Source organism: Protomyctophum bolini, assembly GCF_963924005.1.
Source record: "Protomyctophum bolini genome assembly, chromosome: 18".
Lineage (NCBI taxonomy): Eukaryota > Metazoa > Chordata > Actinopteri > Myctophiformes > Myctophidae > Protomyctophum > Protomyctophum bolini.
The window spans coordinates 24849859-24866874 of NC_137879.1; the positions used below are offsets into that span (position 1 = coordinate 24849859).

Sequence of the window (17016 nt, forward strand, 5' to 3'; positions counted from 1 at the left end):
CCGTACGGTGCTTAAAGTGGAGCTGGGTGTCCGGGCCCTCCTCTTAAACTCACCTGACTCCAAACGGTCGTTGCTCAGACAATGTCCACTGATTTAACCGCAACTCCGTGTGTCAGAACTAGAAGTATTATCCAGGTTGGGTCGGTTTGTTTCCCCCCGAAGCGAACTAGACTGCGCGCAAACCCACGTATTCCCACTGGTGGTGTTGCTGCTGTGTGCCCACAACGTTGTTGTTGTTGTTGACTGAATATAAATAGTTTCGTATTCTGAGGTTTTACAGCTGGAATTGTTGTGGCTGCTGTTCTCTTCTTCTTTTCCTTCCACCACTGCGGTGCGGCAGCCTCGATGTTTCCTGAATCATCAGCAGCAGCAGCCAGCGTCCCTCCGCAGGGCTAAACTTGACTCGATTGATAACTCCTCCCTTAACCTACCCCTCCTCTAGGCAGGGAGCTCGTAATAATAGAACAAAACACAGAATGAATCCCCTTTCTTTAAATAAATAAATGTCTTCCTTGATTTCCTCAAAACACTTCAAATGAAAATGCAATTGAATATAACTGAAGTAGGCCATGACCATAGCCTATTGTGTTTAAGATGTCATATTGCATCCAACAAATATACATTTGGAAAGTATTTAACAAAATAATTGTTTCTTTTTCCCAAATAATTAATAGACCACATTATACATAATTATGAAAAAATAAATAAGATAACTTGCTTACTTGATTAGGCCTACTCGTTTTATTGAAGGCATATTTCATATACACATGACAGTATAGTGTAGTGTATATCATAACATTTGAGGCAGCATCAGGTGGCTAATATTTTCATCTTCAACAGTGTTTCTTTCAATAATCCAGCTGAGTGAGAACATTAAAAAAACATTAGAAAGGAATGCATCGTTTGTGGCTATACCATTCAGAATAGACTTGCACACACACAGTATTTGAGGTCATGACAGACGGAGAACCTGAGCTCCCACTGAAGGAGTAGTGACATAGAATGTTGGCGATCCACTGTAGCGCTCCTGTTGAAGAATCAAAATCAGAATCAGCTTCTTTATTATTATATCACAGGTTTACATAGTAAAAAAGTGGGTGTTTTAGAAAAAAAGAAAGGGAAGAATAAGGGGAGGGGAAAAAGGGATCAATCAAACAATCAAACAAATATACAGTACATATTTACACATGAGTGCATGAACCAAACTGTTTATTAAGTAATTCATTAAGGATAATTTCTCATCTCTCCACAGTCCACATTGCAGGAAGGACAAGAGGAAAGACAGGGACAGGGTTGTTTTGCAACCAGGCACCTTTCCTCTCTAATGGACACACATCTTTTCCTCTTGCATACTTCCTTCAGCACTACTTCCTCCTTGCTAAAATTACACACTCAGTCCATAACTCCATGTCTAATCTGACCACTCCAGAATGAGAGCATCTCACTTCAGAAGCGGATGTGCATTCAGGATGAGGAAGGAAGCTGGACTTTCAAATTATTTAATAAATGTTCATTGAATGCTATGCATGTGCTAAGACTGGTCAACAAAAATAACCAAAACTAAGGTAGATGTGCAGACACAGAGTGGGGTAGAAACTACACTACATTTGTTTTAGTGTTTAGTGGTCATATCATTTCATAAGTTCTTTCATCTCTCTATATTAAGATCATTGATGTAATAGAAAGTCAAGTACTAGGGGTAGTGGGTTAAGTTTGTTATTTGGCCAAGAATTCAGCACTTGACAAGCCGCAGTGAAGCACAGTTAAGAATATCTGTGGGGTCAGGGGTCACTGAATCAACTTTGAAGCCCTCGGCCAGTGACACAGTCAGCAGCTCTTCCATGAAACTCTGCCCATCTGTGATGTCATAGGGGCTCCGGTGTGTACCATTTTCATCAGAATGAGCCTGAGATACTTCAGGGTCAGAGATGGTTAAACCCTGGTAACGCTGTTTGTCATACTGGTCCAGTGGTAGTTCATCTGGACGAGGGACCCACTCTAGTTTCAGTCTGTTTTGTCTAGAGTTGCAGGGGCAGGGGTGGGCAAGACCCTGTGGGGTCCTGTAGGAGAAGCGTTCACAGAGAAGTGCCACAAAAGCCTTCCAGGTACAAAAGAGGTCAACAGTGAAGAAACGCACAGAGCATGTGCGAAGTTCATAGTTCTGTGGCCCGCGGCGTAAGTTAAAGTGGAGTACTTGCACCTGGGAACGAGATGGCAAAACATGCTGGTGATGCATTCTGAACAGTGTACACAAACAAAGAACTGGTCTTGCCACACACACACACACACACACACACACACACACACACACACACACACACACACACACACACACACACACACACACACACACACACACACACACACACACACACACACACACACACACACACACACACACACACAATATGCACACACCTTGCAGTCAACATCAACCATCAGCATGGCTCCTAGTGGCCCCCCTTTCTGGCTGAGTGGCACCAATGCCTCACAGCGGCGGATCTCCTCCAACAGAGGGCGTATCTGGAAGAAATCAGCCTCTCTCCGAAGCAGAGTGAGCTCCAAATACTCAACCGGTATATCCAGGGAGCTGGAACGCAGGTAATTCAGAATGTGCCTGAAAACCTTCCCATCACGGTCTATGAAAATGTTTCCTTGCTTGTCCCTGAGTGCGGGGATCTGCCCAGTGAACATGGCCCCGAGCATCGAGTCACGACACCGTGTCAGAGTGTCAAGTGTTGTAGTGTAGATTTCACCACCTACATTCAATGATATTGGGTCCTGGAGAGAATTACTGTTGCTGTCTGGCGAGTTGAGGTTAAGCATCTTGGACAGTCAGGCAAGCCAAACTGCTGAGATTTTATGATCCCGGGAAGCCTTTTCAACACTGGGCTTGGTGGCCTTTGTGCCTTGTCTAGGCTGTGGATGCTGCCTTACAGAGAATAAGGATCCTTTGGTCAGGAAAGCAGCAGAGTGAGAGATGTGGAGTTTCAAGTGTTTCTTTTGCTCCAAAGAAAGACTCTCTCTTCTTTTGAGAGTCAGCAAGGCACATCAGTAACCAGGATACGGACAAGTTAGAAAATATGCAAGGAAATCTGCCAACACTGAAGATTTATTAAAAGAAAAACCGGTGTACCTTACAAATACAGTTCTCCGTTTCTTTTTTGCTCCATTCTGTTGTATAAAAACAAACTCATGTTCGCAAGTTTCTGTGAGTTTCCGTGCAGGTCTTTTCCGTTGATTAAAAGTATATCCTATTGATTCCTCTAGCCTTGGGATTGTAGACAGTGGCACTGCCAGTAGCCAACAGTAGGCCTGTTGCATAAGCCCAATTTGACAGCGTTTCAGTAGCCGCAGACAGAGAATGGAAGTGAAGGGCACAGTGACCAGACTAGCATGCTAATAACGGGACTCTTCTGTCTCAGCCACAACGGAACTCGCTTTTATTCTCTGCTCATACCCTCCCAATCTCACACACAAAGTTGTGTACTCATGCTCCCACACACACACACATTCTGGGGCCATCCGGGCGAGACACGGGGGACTGCACAATTTATCTCAAATGTCCTTCTTAAAGTGACACCCCAAGCACTGAAAAGTGGCTTTTATCCTCAGTGAACAAAGCCCAGTTGAATTCACCTTGAGTTAACATGTTTCTTCTTCTTTACACATACTATAAGAAAAATGAAATTTTGCCTAAAAACAAAAAAGTGAAATGTTGGTTCCAAAAACTTGAATGAATGATTTACCCTCTATTTCTGTGTCTATAAACACCTACCTGTATATGAAGTATAGTCCTATCAATGACGTGGGCCTGCAGTAAAGTGACGGTGCATCCACCAAACCCTCCGCCCGTCATCCTGCTACCAAACACGCCATCCACCTCCATAGCTGCAGCCACCAGCTCATCCAGCTCCCTGCAGCTCACCTCATACAAGTCTCTGACAGAGAGGCAATGCATACACTGTGTCCTTAATATGATTATCATACACAGCCAATCCAGTGTTAATTTCTAAAACGTTTTTTTGTTTCTTCCCCTTGAACAATGAACTAACTACCGGTATACAACACGGTCCCTGTCACAGCTAATCCCCAAAGTTGGCCAGAGGATGTAGACAAACACATCGGCAGTCTGTTTTACTTTTCAGAGTTTTACCAGGATATTGTTCTGATCGACAGGATGAATTGCTTTTAAAGAAACACATTTTTTTCTGAACAAATATCAAATATTGGTTCATTTTTCTAATATTCTAGCCCACAAAAGAAATCAGGACAATACTTCAATTTTCGAACCGCATCCTTGGTATTTTGGCATAATCTGATTGGAACAGACTTAAAATAAACAAATTGTCTGTGTTTTCTGATATTTGCTTCAGAACAAACATCAAATATTAGTTCATTTTCCCAATTTTCTATCACCCACAAAAGATCAGGACAATGCTACAGCTTTCTGATTGTATCACTCGTTTTTGCCGGGATTTTAGTATAATCTGATCGACAGCAGGAATTTACTTTAAAATAAATTCTCTCTGTTTTCTGATGTTTGTTTCAGAACAAACATCAGACATTGGTTAATTTTCCCAATTTTCTAACACAAAAGAAATCTGGAAAATGTCATTCGTATTTTACCATTATTTGATTTGGAACTGACAATGGTTTTCACCCCAATACAAAAAACTCAAAATAGGCCCAATATTCAATGTTCTAGTCCACAAACAAATCATCATCATCATTGTCACTTAGGTCATATGGTCATCAACTTCACAAAAAAAGCTGTAGTCTAGTCAATGGACAGGCTCTGGGTCGAACGCCACCTTAGCGGACAGCCGTGGACAGAAGAAGCTGCGTTTTACGTCATTTCCAAGTTTTTAGACAGTTGGTGGATGGAAAAGAAGCTCCACCTCCGCGGCTGACTGATGCAATTTACAATTTACAATTTAGGCATTTAGCAGACCCTCTTAATCCAGAGCGACTTACATTAAGCAAGAACAAAAGCATGGGAATACATCACATAAAAGCATTTATCATGAAACATGCGTAAGCTAAGAAAGTAACAGTGGAATATCTATATAATGAAACTATACATATAAACTATACATACTACTATGCTATACATATGTACTATGGCGTGCTATGACTATATACAATGCAATTCTAGTGCTGTCTACATAACATGCTATAAGTCTGTATCAAATGCTATCCAAGTCTACAGAAATGCTATCTAAGGGGGTAGGGTAGGGTAAGATGCGACGGACAGATTCCTCTAAAATCCTCTAAAAACTCGGAAATGACGTAAAACGCAGCTTCTTCTGTCCGCGGCTGTGCGCTAAGGTCTGCCCAGGGGAGGGACGGACAGGCAGGCAGGCAGGCAGACATACACTATAATAATAATAATAATATTTTGTTGTTAATATATTGTTTTTTCAGATATTTGAAATGGACCAGTGGACCTAATGAGGCCATGTCCTCTCACCTGTGCAAATTCCAGCCTCTGCCATTATGCCTCTGTTATATAGTTTAGCAAGCTGGTCCAGTCCCTTATCATGCCAAACCCTGAATACTGGTCCTGACATGAGGGGCAGACCTTAAGTGTCAACATAACACAGTTTTGAGATTCAATATCGATCCATGTGTTTGTTATGTCCGGATTCACCCATTCATATACTGTATGTACCGCATTTGTGCTGCTCAGTAGTAAAAACGTAAGTTCGGAACCCCCAAAAACCTGCCCTCTGCTGATTGGCTGGACCCAAAAACATGCCCTCTTCTGATTGGCCAGACCCTAAACCTGCCCTCTTCTGGGGGGGACTGTTTAAGTAATGAATTGGGAGGTGTGGGATTGCCATGGCAATCAATTGGTTGAGGCAGAGGCTGGAAATTGCACAGGTGAGAGGACTTGGCCTCATTAGGTCCACTGGCAGAGCCTGACCAGAGACTTTTGTACTGTTTCTGGACAACGGCGCATGCCACCGACTCAAGGCTGGGTACTGCACTCCCTGTTGTGGTGTGGAACACAAATTTGAAGACTGTGGGGCAAAATGTTGCCGAGTTACATCTCTGTTACACACAGAGATGTGGTGCATTTATAGTTTGATAAATAATAAAGGCGAAAGCCGCAAAAATGTATGACAATGTTCTAAGCATCTGGATGTTTGTGTTTGTTCTGAAGCAAACATCAGAAAACACGGACAATTTGTTTATTTTAAGTCTGTTCCAACTGTCAATCAGATTATGCCAAAATACCAAGGAAGCGGTCCGAAAATTCAAGCATTGTCACGATTTCTTTTGTGGGCTAGAAAATTTGGAAAACTAACCAATATTATATATTTGTTCAGAAACAGAAAAAAGGTGTTTCTTTAAGTCAATTCCTCCTGTCGATCAGATTATACTAAGATCCCCTGACCCAGAACACTGTTTTGTGCAGCAAGTTAAGTACGTTTAATTCCAGGTCACACAGACATCAAATTTTTTACCCTTTCAGAGTTTTGTGGGGATGATGCAACTTAAAACAAATAAAGAAGAAAAGATGAATTGACACAAATGTATTTACAGTAACTGTGTGAGCCCTACCTCAGGGAGTTGTGACTCTCCACCATAAGCTTGCCAAATATTTTATATGAGCTTGTCTTCAGAGCTTCAGCAGCCTGGGAAGTCCTCTCTATCTCTTCGATAACATGACGAGCTCTACGATATGTCACATTATCCAGTCGGCCCCTTGAATCTGAAACAATTACAATAATGAAAGTCTTCCTATAGTTAATTTAACTTAATGATTTACCACCAAGAACGGGTTTGTGGTTAGATATCAGACATACAGTATATAACGCCTTAGCAATGCTAAGATTAGGTTGGTCCTGTGTTTCGGGACAAGCTTAACATGTTGAACATGAAATAGTCTATGGCACCTCAAGAATTAATTAAACCAATTATGCAGGTTTGTTTGTTGTAGTGTCAACCACCGACAGAATAAGAGCAATATATACCCTCCAGGTCTTTCATGGTAGCCTCCCTGAGGCTGGCCTTTCCCAAGATGGAAGCAGCCTCCTCACATTGTCTGCGTCTGGTGGGGTACTCACTGCCAGTCAGAGAGTGTTTGACATTGGAGTTGGTGATGAGTATGACCAGGCTCGGGTCAGACAATGGAACCAAGGTTGCCTCCAGGGACCTGAGTAAGCGGCACATAAATACATGATTGATAATATTCAAATCACCAAAGCATTATGCATATCATGAAATCTTCTAACAGTGTGGCAGAAGGCCAAGTCGTCTAGAACAGGGTCTGTCTGTATAGTATATCAAACATTACCCACACAGCTAAGTTAATGACATCCCGAAACAGAATATTAACAGTGCTCTGGTATAACTCGCAGACACACTTCACGACACGACAAGTTAACAATTTGTTCACCACCTAACAGCTAACAGTTTCTAGACACAGCATGCCCAGAAACTTGCTATTGACTGAGCTAATGAAAACAATATATAGTCTAATAATTGCATAATAGTCTTCCCTCTCTGTCCAATCATTAGCTATCAATAGCTTAAACAAAGTAACATAAATTAGTGTTCAGATGGCGAAGAAATTGTTAACTGCCGTGTTAACATGTTGTGATGTGTCTGTGTCTGCGAGTTACACCAGGACACTGTTAACATTCTGTTTCAGAATGTCAATAACATGTTTTTTGAACTTCTTTTTAAAGAATTTTAGTCATTGCCAATTCCCCATTGTCCCCGTTTTATTTCATACAGAAGGATGGTCTTCCTGCTAGGCATTGGGCCTGTCCAACGGTGCCCATTGTGGTGGACTATGCATGACAGGGTCGTCCTCTTTCCTGAGACGTCTCCCTGACACCACCTGCAGCTCAACATGCCCCACATCCCATGCCCCACATCCTTGAGCAGGCGTGATGTGGAACTGCCAACAAAGCCAGACAATACAAATATACCCTGCCAAAACCTACTGTGATTTTGTGACATAACCACACATATTATTACTGCAATATATACTATATAAGATATAAAAGGTTGAGAATTATGTTTTTATTTACTATATCAGTACTTTGTGCACACTCATTTCCCAAAACAGAGGCAAATTATATACCTTAAAACAGTGGTTCTACATTTTCATGGCAAGTACCACCAAATTGATATGGTCCCCTCCCCACTTGAAAAGATTGAGGCAACCTCAACACTTTTGAAAATAGATTTGTTTTGAAAATAGCAGCTCTACAAGCTCCCAATCCAACACGCTGCTGTGAGCTTGTAGATCTTCTATATTTGAATAGCCGATAAATAAATAAAACGCATTAGTGTCTTCCTCATTTTGCTGGGGACAACACACACACACACACACACACACACACACACACACACACACACACACACACACACACACACACACACACACACACACACACACACACACACACACACACACACACACACACACACACACACACACACACACACACACACACACACACACACACACACACACACCTTTATTTATTTAAATTTATCACAGCGTTTTCAAAAATAGCAGATCTACAAGCTCACAACACAAATAGCTTATCTTGTAGAATCAGATCATCTATTTTCGTATTAATTTTTACTTGCTCACAGCCTAGAGTACAGAATTGTAAAACCACTGGTATAGACAACCATGTGTATTCCACATCTAGTTGCCATAATGTTTCTGAAGTGAGTAGTCTCACAATGAGGGCGTAACACGGGAGGAGAAACATGCCATCCCTCCCAGTTGTGCTACATTCTGAACAGCATCTCCTGTGCCGGCTAGCCAAGTCAACCCAGTCTCCACTCTCCACTTTACCCCTGTGCAACCTGGACGGAGGGCACCTGAGATGTTCCTCCTTGTTAGTTATTGAAAACACAAACCTTTTCATTACCTGCAGTCAATTAGCAAAGCATGAGCCTCTCTCCCCAGAACAGACACAAACTGGTCCATGATGCCACAAGGCACACCAGCATGGGTGTGTTCTGCCTGCTGACATGCCACTGCCTTGGCCACCTTGTCTCCATCATCTGTGTATAGAAAATAAAAATCTTAGCTCAAATCACCGTTAATCGGTTTGTGCCATCAGTACAGATTATAGCCAAGTAAGTACTGAACTGTATTGTGAATTGTGATCAGTGATCACTAGTGTGCTAACTTGTGTTGTGCTACTATCAAACTCTGGTCCGACTCTGACCTGGGTTAAGCTGCTGTAGGAATGTGTACACAGCCACCTCGAGAGATGCTGAGCTGGATAGGCCTCCTCCCAGCGGCACGCTGCTGGCTATGACGGCCCTGAAGCCAGGGACAGGTTGAGCTGAAGAAGAGGGGGATGAGAGAGTATTGTTGTGCTGGTGGCTGGTGTCGCAAGTTAAATGCTATAACTAAATTTGGTGTCCGGCACATACATGCAGCCTTTGACATTCAATGGTTTCTTGATTTATTTATTTAATTTCAGTTATATGGCCATCACTAATTTATTTACCTCTGTAATGCTGCACTACACCCTTCACGTAGTTTGCCCATTTGGGATGCCCAGGAGACAGAGGTGAACCATCACTGGGCAGGTTGAAGTCCACCCTATTGGGCTCCTCAACATCCTTAGTTACTGTTACTATGGAGACACTCTGGCCAGATGTTCGAGTCCCCACCACCACAGTAACCATGGGCAAGGCCTAATAGAGAGAGGCATAAGCTGTCATACATGTATGTGTAGCATTGGATTGAACCCAGGCGGGCCTCCCACTCACCAAACCAACACGCAACCTGTCGTGCCAATAGGGCTGAGCCCGATTGGCAGGGCTGTTGCGGGCTGGGTCTTGGCTGGGGGCTTTATGGAATATGGATTTGTTATTTATTGTAATGACCATGTTTTATTTGATTGATTGATTGATTGAATACATACAGTTTGCATGGACAAGCACAGGGAACAAAAGTAGGCTATATACAAGGTCAACAATTTACACTATTATTCAGTGTTCAATGTTTGATGAGTCTGACTTTGTTTGTACATGATAGTGACCATGCATGTAATGAACCTCTAACCGAAAATCGTATTCCACGTGCGAGAAATATATCACGGATTAACGTTGTGTTATGTTACCATTGGCAGCACGAATCCTTGGTTGTAGTCGGTGTGTTCCCCTATCAGGTTGACTCTTCCGGGGGCACATACCGCTACTTCTGGAGCCTCTCCCCCGAACACCTGCTCGTATGTACGGCGAGCCTCCTGAGCCAGCTCGGACACACTAGGAACTGGACTGGCCATCGAAAAATTGTGGTACAATTTAAGTCCAGTGTAATTTACTATAAAGTAAATAAAGAAAGGTAGCCAATAATGCACTCAAGTCACTTTGTCCAATATGTATGACTATGAAACAAAGTGGGAGAGGAATAAGATACAATACAGATAATACGTACAACGGTAGTGTGGACACAAAGTTGTAATATTTGGCATATGAGCATATGACATGTCAGCTGATTTAGTTCCTGAATGAGTTTGATTGGTGTAGTAGACTGTGAGACATCACATGACCGGCTATGCCTTATCTCTTATGTTTGTTTTGCGAATTTTTGTTTGTTCGATTAGTCATCATCATTCATCTAGTTTAAACAACTACATTTACGATATTGCTTGAATGTGCTAAATTAAATGTTCGTGAGATGGGATGGGATGGGCTACTGTTATATGTATATATTCCTTTTTTCTTCGTTCGGTTGACCATCGAGGGGGATTAGCTCAAATGGTAGAGCGCTCGCTTAGCATGCGAGAAGTAGCGGGATCGATGCCCGCATCCTCCAAATTTTATATTGTATGTAGCCGTATATATTTTTGAGCCCCTCCTATATACAGTTTTAATGTTTGTTTTTAGTTCAATGTTTGTTTTAAAAACGCCATGGCATTGACAATGAAGGGAAATGTTGAAATGAAAAATGTCCTTGAAATGAAACGGGTTGAGAATCACTGCTAGAGCCGTACAAAAAAATCTTCTCTTATGGGGGGGTCCCTGGCATATGACCACTGGTCTAGATGTAGCAGTATATATAGTCATCATTGCCACCTAGTGGCTGTTAAATCATAGCACAACATCCCTTTTTCTTTCAATGTAAAATCACTACAAAATACTTCAACATTTCTGTTGAACTCTGTGAAATTACACAACTCTTCTCTTCATCTTACCTATCTACTGCTGTTGCATTTCCTGGCAGACATAGTTATACATCCATATATATATAGGGTACATTAGCTTTATAAGTTTGAAAGTTGAGAGCAGTATTTCATTTTTTTGCATTCACCTATAGTATAAAAAACATTCGTAACAGCAATTTATTCAAATGTAATTTAATTCAAGTTTGTTGCTCTGTATATATAAGATAATTTCTATGTACCGATGTGTAAGCAGTGTAGAGTATAAAGAGTGTACACACAATGATTTGTATTGGTGCTTGTATTCCCTCTCTCTGCCCTGCCTGCACATCCATCCCACATAGTACCGAACATGCTGGTGTGAAAAAGCTTATGCTGAACTTGGATCAGGAAACCGGCAGGCAGACCCTTCTGTCACCCCAGGAGGGCCAGCTGAGGAGATGGGTGGATGGGTGGACATCATATTTATTATGATGGGGAGGGAGGAAAGTGGAGAGACTGAATGAAGGACTATATTGCACTGGAAAGTGTATTTGGATGGCTGGTGCAAGGAGAACGCTAAATATCATAACTGAAGTTGTGGACATTGAAGTGATGCACATCAGCGTCGGAGAGGAACAGGCACTGTCAGATCAGTTACGCAACTTTTGGGAAATCGAATCCACATGAAAGAAATGCATTCTGAGAACTGAGAAGGAAGACATGCACACACACACACACACACACACACACACACACACACACACACACACACACACACACACACACACACACACACACACACACACACACACACACACACACACACACACACACACTCAGAAGGGCACTTTTTCTAGTTTATTTCTGCATCTCGCCGGGGCCGGGGCCGGGGCGGCCGGGCCCATTTATGCGCATTTGGATGCAAAAATGGCAGATCTGCAAGTTCAGTGTCTTGAATGAGATGTGCTGTGAGTTTCCATATCTGCTATTTTCCAGCATAGGACCGTTACACAGTGAAGTATAAACAAGGCTTTAGGATTTATAAGTCGTTTTTAGATATCCCAAGCCGCAATGGCATTTGGCCTGGGTCCTTATTGGTAGGTTAATATCCACAGTTTATCTGTAGCGGTCCGCAGTCACGTCATGTCACTGAGCACCATAGGTATCCTATACTGAAAGATCCCGCCACCTCAGACATCAGCAGCATTATGAAAATTACAAAAGTATAATTGTCCGGGTGAAACAACAAAAAATAAAAGTATATATTTTTATTCTTTTTATGAGTTTATTATTATTTCCCTCTCCATACACTTTGAAAACCACTTAACTTATGTAGAACGTTATTTTGCCTATAATTTGGAGAAATGTATCTAAAGATTGTGACAAATCAATTAAATATGAATGATGGATGGTATATCTTTAACTTTACCTTACCACAACAATTGCTTTCGTGCGTAAATACGCACGCGTAAAAGGGGGAAAAAGACAACAAATAGGCCACGTCTATAAATGCACGATTCTTTATTGAGGAAACAAAAACAGCCGGGAAACTGAATTCCCTCAGGCCTAGAGACCGAGCTTTAGTGGTACTGCTGGCCCAGAGCAGCGCAAACGACGAGCACGAACTTCTGCCAGGCGGTCTGCATTTCTGGAGTGAATTTGGTTCCAAGCTTGGCGGCGATGGAGATGGTTAGACAGTCAGAAAACAGCTGCGGGAGACAGAGAAAATTCACTATTAGATAAATGACATTTTCATTGAATGAAAATTATGAAAACCCTTTATTCGAGTTAAGTTAGCTATACTGTTGATGGGCTGTCATGCATGTTTTATAAATTTTACCCTGAAGTTGTCGGGGTCGACGTGCAGTTGATCGGAGTGCAGAAGGCTCAACTCCTTATAAGTTTCCTTGATGTTGTCCATGTTCTTCAGAGCCCTGTCGAGACCGTGGCACACCTTGATGCCGTGTTCTGCGATCTGTGGGTTGCTCATGATGGCCTCGGCATTGTACAGGTTACCGAAGGCCCCAAAGTAACGCTGACACCATGGGTACACGATCAGACACCTGCGGAGTGAGTTGAAATTATGTTGAACCGAATGACCAGTCCAGAACAGCTAGCTCATATGTTCAAATATCTAAAAATATAATAATACAAATGATAATAATAACAATAATAACCAGGCTAATACTAGCCTTCTACTAGCCTATAATAATAATAATAATAATAATAATAATAATAATAATAATAATAATAATAATAATAATAATAATAATAATAATAATACTTTTGTTGAAATAGCCTATAAAATCAACGAATTCCGAGTGTAGTTTTACCTGGACAGAGCCTTGGGTCCGATGTCTTCAAATGTAACACTGGTAAAGACTTGGTTAATGTAACCTTTTTCAGCTTCAGTCCACACAACCATGTTTGCTTTCTTGGTGAGTTACTGTAGGCCTAATAAGAAACAGTCTCTAGCCCCAAAAGGGCCCATTCGCTCTATATAAATCCCTGAAACTTCCTCCGCCCTAAACGAGAAGGCGAGTTGTCATAGGTTGCAGATGCAGGTATCCGATAAGCTTGAACTTTCTTTTCGTAGCCTGTAGTTTCTGGATGGTTGGATTTGAGACGCACCACCGTGGTCACTATCTTTACTGACAGCACGTGCTGCAAAAGGGCGTGGCAACACAGTGGCTCAAGTGAGTCACCAGTCACCACCTTTTGCCCTCATGCCCCTCTGATCTGGACCAAAACAAACAAACAAACCCGTTATAGATGATTTTTTTTATCTGCCTAAAATAAAATTGTATAATGTATATGTATACATTTATATTTCAATCTCTTCCGATGGGAAATTAAACTATGTCGCAGTAAATGGGTTCAAAATGCCTATACGTTAAAACCAGCTGGCACAATATTGCCACATTATCTGTATAAACACACAAGTGTTATCTTCAGCAGCATGTGCCACCCCCACCCTGCCAACGAGAGGACCAAATGCGTATAAGCTTCTTGATTAAGAAAATGGACTTGAGCAGGGTGATAACGATGCCCTGCGTTATTTAGTATGGCATTCGGTGGTCACTGGTGGACCAAAGAACACATTATAGGCTACTAAATTTAACGAGACACGATTTTATTCAATCTGTTTTGCTTAGGCCTATAAGTAAAACACGTTTGTTCGTGTAATATATGTATTATTTTAAACGCATGCAGAATGCAACATATCACAGGAACCAACATGTTTTACTCATGCATGCAAAAGTGTTTGAATATAAAATCGTGTCACATTATTCAGGTATAGTGCCTGAATAATGTGCCTAATACTGTATTGTATAGCCATGTATTTATTTGTTTGATTGTTTGTTTGTTTAATATAAGGCATTTTTATGCTGAATTAAGGCATGTCATAATGCCCTCAATCTCCTTGTCTGAACTATATATGCATCCAGCAGGCCTATACGAGAAAAAAAACATCGCATGGATATATTATGTCCTCAGAGTCAGTGGTTTTGTATCCCAACACTGACTGTATACGGAATAAATTGTTATGTTAGTATATTTAATAATAATAATAATAATATAGCCTAATTCCAATTTATTTAGCCCTCAACGACGTATAGTATACCCCAACGAAAAACGTTATTATGCCAATTGTCAATGCAAAGAAATTAGTTATAAAATGAAGGCTATATATCTCACCCCATCACCACCCAACATGCAGATGATTTGGCATGGGCTACACAAGTAGACCTATTTTTTTTAATGAGAGGCATGGGAACCAAGTAACTTTTACAATCCAAGCTTTTCGTAACCCGACTTCGTCTTTTGCGGCTCGCCGTGTTAGCTTATTATCAGTATCAGTTTATGGAGATGATGATGATGATGATGATGATACAGACCTTAGCTGATGATCAGCTAAGGTTCAAGTCTGGGAGAGGCTAGCCCATATAGGCTATACAATCGTCAATCTACATTATTTATGTTAGGGTATAGGCTAGGCCGTCGTTTTTCTATATAATAAGCTATACGAGGAGAAATGTGTGGTTTGGTCGGCAGCTCTATGACGGCGCCGGTAGTCTATTGCCTACTTGAGAGTGAGAAGTATATGTTGCTTGAATTTTGACATGCCACAAGATCAGAATTAACGTCTGACCATCAGCAAATGGCATATAGCTATATGATGTCGGACCTAGGCCTAAAACAATTAAGATATGGCCTCCAGTCCATATAAGCCAAATAGGCTATAGGAAACACTTTTTTCGACCCACACACACACACACACACACACACACACACACACACACACACACACACACTATAGTACATGATTTTTCATGCCATGCATTAACATTTTCGTTTTTTCTTCTGTGCATCAATATATTTAAATTTCAGTCGTGTAATCAATAACGTTAACGGAGACGTAAATAAAAAAGATTATTTCACACATTTCGTTGGACAATTTTTTCCTTTATTAGCCTATAGCTTTCATATAATTATGTTAATTGAATCTCCTCCATGAATGGTTATATCAGCTGAAGATGGAAGATGGGTGCAGGGTGAACCTGCGTCACTGACTTGGCACCAATTCAAGAGGCGCCCCTCCCGAGACCATGTGAATATAAAAGCATGGTGGCTTTGTAGACCACGCCAGTTCTATCCTTTCCCCTTTTGATTCAGCACCAGACACAGAGGGAATTAACCATGAGTCTGAGCAGTAAAGACAAGGGCCTGGTCAAGATCGGGTGGGCCATGGTGCAAAGGAGACAGGAACAGGTCGGAATTGAGGCTATTTCCAGGTATATATATGCATGTTACATATATTATTAATAGTCCAATAAAAGAAGCATATAGCCTATATACGCTATATGACAATGAATAACGAAAACGTCGAATTTCTCGATTTTTAACATTTTCTGATTATTTGACAGGATGTTCTTTACTTTGCCTCAAACCAAGTCATACTTCGCTCACTGGGGAGATCTGAGCCCCAAGAGCCCCCATGTGAAGAAACAGGCCCAGAAGATCATGGGCGCTATTACAAGCGCCGTGGCTAACATGGACACCTTGGACGAGGACATGCTGGCTCTGAGCGAGCAGCACGCCTTCCAGCTCCGCGTGGATCCAGTCAACTTCAAGGTGAACTGAACACTGACACCAACGGATAGTCACTGGTATATGCCGTGCATGCAAGCCGCTGAGAATGATATATTTGTGCAGATGAGATAAAATAAAAATAAATCCGTCTCGTCAAATTAAGAGTTAACATTAAGCAAGAACAAAAGCATGGGAATACATCACATAAAAGCATCACATTAAGCCATAATGTGATGCCAGTGATATAGGCTGGCTTGTTTGATAGATGCCAAGCCCTAGAAAACACTATACATTCATTACTTATAATAGCCTCTTCCAACAATGCAATTATTTGTCAGATTGATTTAGGTCATTAATATAGGCTACCTATATGCCTATTCATACGATCACTTCTGACATAATACGCTTTCTTTATTGTCCACAGTTCCTGATCTACAACCTTCATTTGACGATTGCCAAGTCTTTCCCAGATGAGTTCACTCCTGTTATGCACTTGGCTTTGGATAAGTTCCTGAACCTCGTAGCCCTGGCCCTCTCTGACAAGTACAGATAAGGTGCGCCTGCCCCTGGATAGACTGCAGACGCGCAGTCCGCCGAGTGAAAGGCCACATTTATCCTTGTCATTCCTGGTGATATAATAAATATATGTAATTGATACAAAACTTAAAACATGTGCTTTATTCAATGTGTCAATATGTTGGTGTTTGTTTGTTTATTTATATATTTATTTTAGAGATCAAAAATAAATTCAGCACAGCAGTTAACCCATATAGGTTGACCA

General features: G+C 41.4%; 5 protein-coding genes across 7 annotated transcripts in view; 1 reads left to right on the top strand and 4 right to left on the bottom strand.

Annotated features, from left to right (window-relative positions):
* llgl2 (LLGL scribble cell polarity complex component 2) overlaps positions 1 to 377 on the bottom strand; it is a 32354-nt gene extending 31977 nt beyond the window's left edge. For both annotated transcript variants that reach the window (XM_080789737.1, XM_080789736.1), the window contains exon 1: positions 54 to 377. The gene's annotated coding sequence lies outside the window, so the exon portion shown is untranslated. The remainder of the gene's footprint in view (positions 1 to 53) is intronic.
* Positions 378 to 806: 429 nt separating this feature from the next.
* Positions 807 to 10476, bottom strand: galk1 (galactokinase 1). 2 transcript variants are annotated; one of them, XM_080789895.1, is made up of 8 exons: positions 10116 to 10476; positions 9498 to 9687; positions 9210 to 9329; positions 8907 to 9042; positions 7077 to 7165; positions 6571 to 6721; positions 3779 to 3941; positions 807 to 1027 (listed from the first exon to the last, which is right to left on the bottom strand). In XM_080789895.1, the coding sequence occupies exons 1-8, from the start codon at positions 10278 to 10280 to the stop codon at positions 953 to 955; spliced, it is 1089 nt and encodes a 362-aa protein (XP_080646021.1). In that variant the 5' UTR covers positions 10281 to 10476; the 3' UTR covers positions 807 to 952. The 2 variants fall into 2 exon arrangements, with proteins under 2 accessions (XP_080646021.1, XP_080646020.1); XM_080789894.1 differs by having other exon boundaries at positions 6984 to 7165.
* On the bottom strand, positions 1733 to 2826 carry LOC308333467 (BTB/POZ domain-containing protein KCTD21-like; the record flags this gene model as incomplete). The annotated part of the gene is made up of 2 exons (XM_080789900.1): positions 1733 to 2200; positions 2419 to 2826. 2 exons carry the CDS (start codon positions 2824 to 2826, stop codon positions 1733 to 1735), a joined length of 876 nt encoding a protein of 291 aa, XP_080646026.1.
* A 2169-nt stretch (positions 10477 to 12645) lies between the features above and the next one.
* LOC308333472 (hemoglobin subunit beta-2-like) lies at positions 12646 to 13630 on the bottom strand. Its single transcript, XM_080789905.1, has 3 exons — positions 13475 to 13630; positions 12982 to 13204; positions 12646 to 12850 (listed from the first exon to the last, which is right to left on the bottom strand). Exons 1-3 carry the CDS (start codon positions 13564 to 13566, stop codon positions 12722 to 12724), a joined length of 444 nt encoding a protein of 147 aa, XP_080646031.1. The 5' UTR covers positions 13567 to 13630; the 3' UTR covers positions 12646 to 12721.
* Positions 13631 to 15772: 2142 nt separating this feature from the next.
* On the top strand, positions 15773 to 16886 carry LOC308333473 (hemoglobin subunit alpha 1-like). The gene is made up of 3 exons (XM_080789906.1): positions 15773 to 15937; positions 16070 to 16277; positions 16660 to 16886. The coding sequence occupies exons 1-3, from the start codon at positions 15843 to 15845 to the stop codon at positions 16786 to 16788; spliced, it is 432 nt and encodes a 143-aa protein (XP_080646032.1). The 5' UTR covers positions 15773 to 15842; the 3' UTR covers positions 16789 to 16886.
* Positions 16887 to 17016: the final 130 nt, after the last annotated feature.

What these genes read in the sequence shown, in the direction of transcription:
- LOC308333472 (XM_080789905.1), bottom strand. Translation starts at nt 13,566, where the DNA reads ATGGTTGTGTGGACTGAAGCTGAAAAAGGTTACATTAACCAAGTCTTT. An exon ending in GGACCCAAGGCTCTGTCCAG is followed by an intron (nt 13,205 to 13,474) that starts GTAAAACTACAC and finishes CTCACTCCGCAG; the next exon opens with GTGTCTGATCGTGTACCCAT. An exon ending in TCGACCCCGACAACTTCAGG is followed by an intron (nt 12,851 to 12,981) that starts GTAAAATTTATA and finishes TGTCTCCCGCAG; the next exon opens with CTGTTTTCTGACTGTCTAAC.
- galk1 (XM_080789894.1), bottom strand. Translation starts at nt 10,280, where the DNA reads ATGGCCAGTCCAGTTCCTAGTGTGTCCGAGCTGGCTCAGGAGGCTCGC. An exon ending in CCTACAGCAGCTTAACCCAG is followed by an intron (nt 9,043 to 9,209) that starts GTCAGAGTCGGA and finishes TTCTATACACAG; the next exon opens with ATGATGGAGACAAGGTGGCC. An exon ending in TACCATGAAAGACCTGGAGG is followed by an intron (nt 6,722 to 6,983) that starts GTATATATTGCT and finishes TAATTGTTTCAG; the next exon opens with ATTCAAGGGGCCGACTGGAT.
- LOC308333473 (XM_080789906.1), top strand. Translation starts at nt 15,843, where the DNA reads ATGAGTCTGAGCAGTAAAGACAAGGGCCTGGTCAAGATCGGGTGGGCC. An exon ending in GGAATTGAGGCTATTTCCAG is followed by an intron (nt 15,938 to 16,069) that starts GTATATATATGC and finishes ATTATTTGACAG; the next exon opens with GATGTTCTTTACTTTGCCTC. An exon ending in TGGATCCAGTCAACTTCAAG is followed by an intron (nt 16,278 to 16,659) that starts GTGAACTGAACA and finishes TATTGTCCACAG; the next exon opens with TTCCTGATCTACAACCTTCA.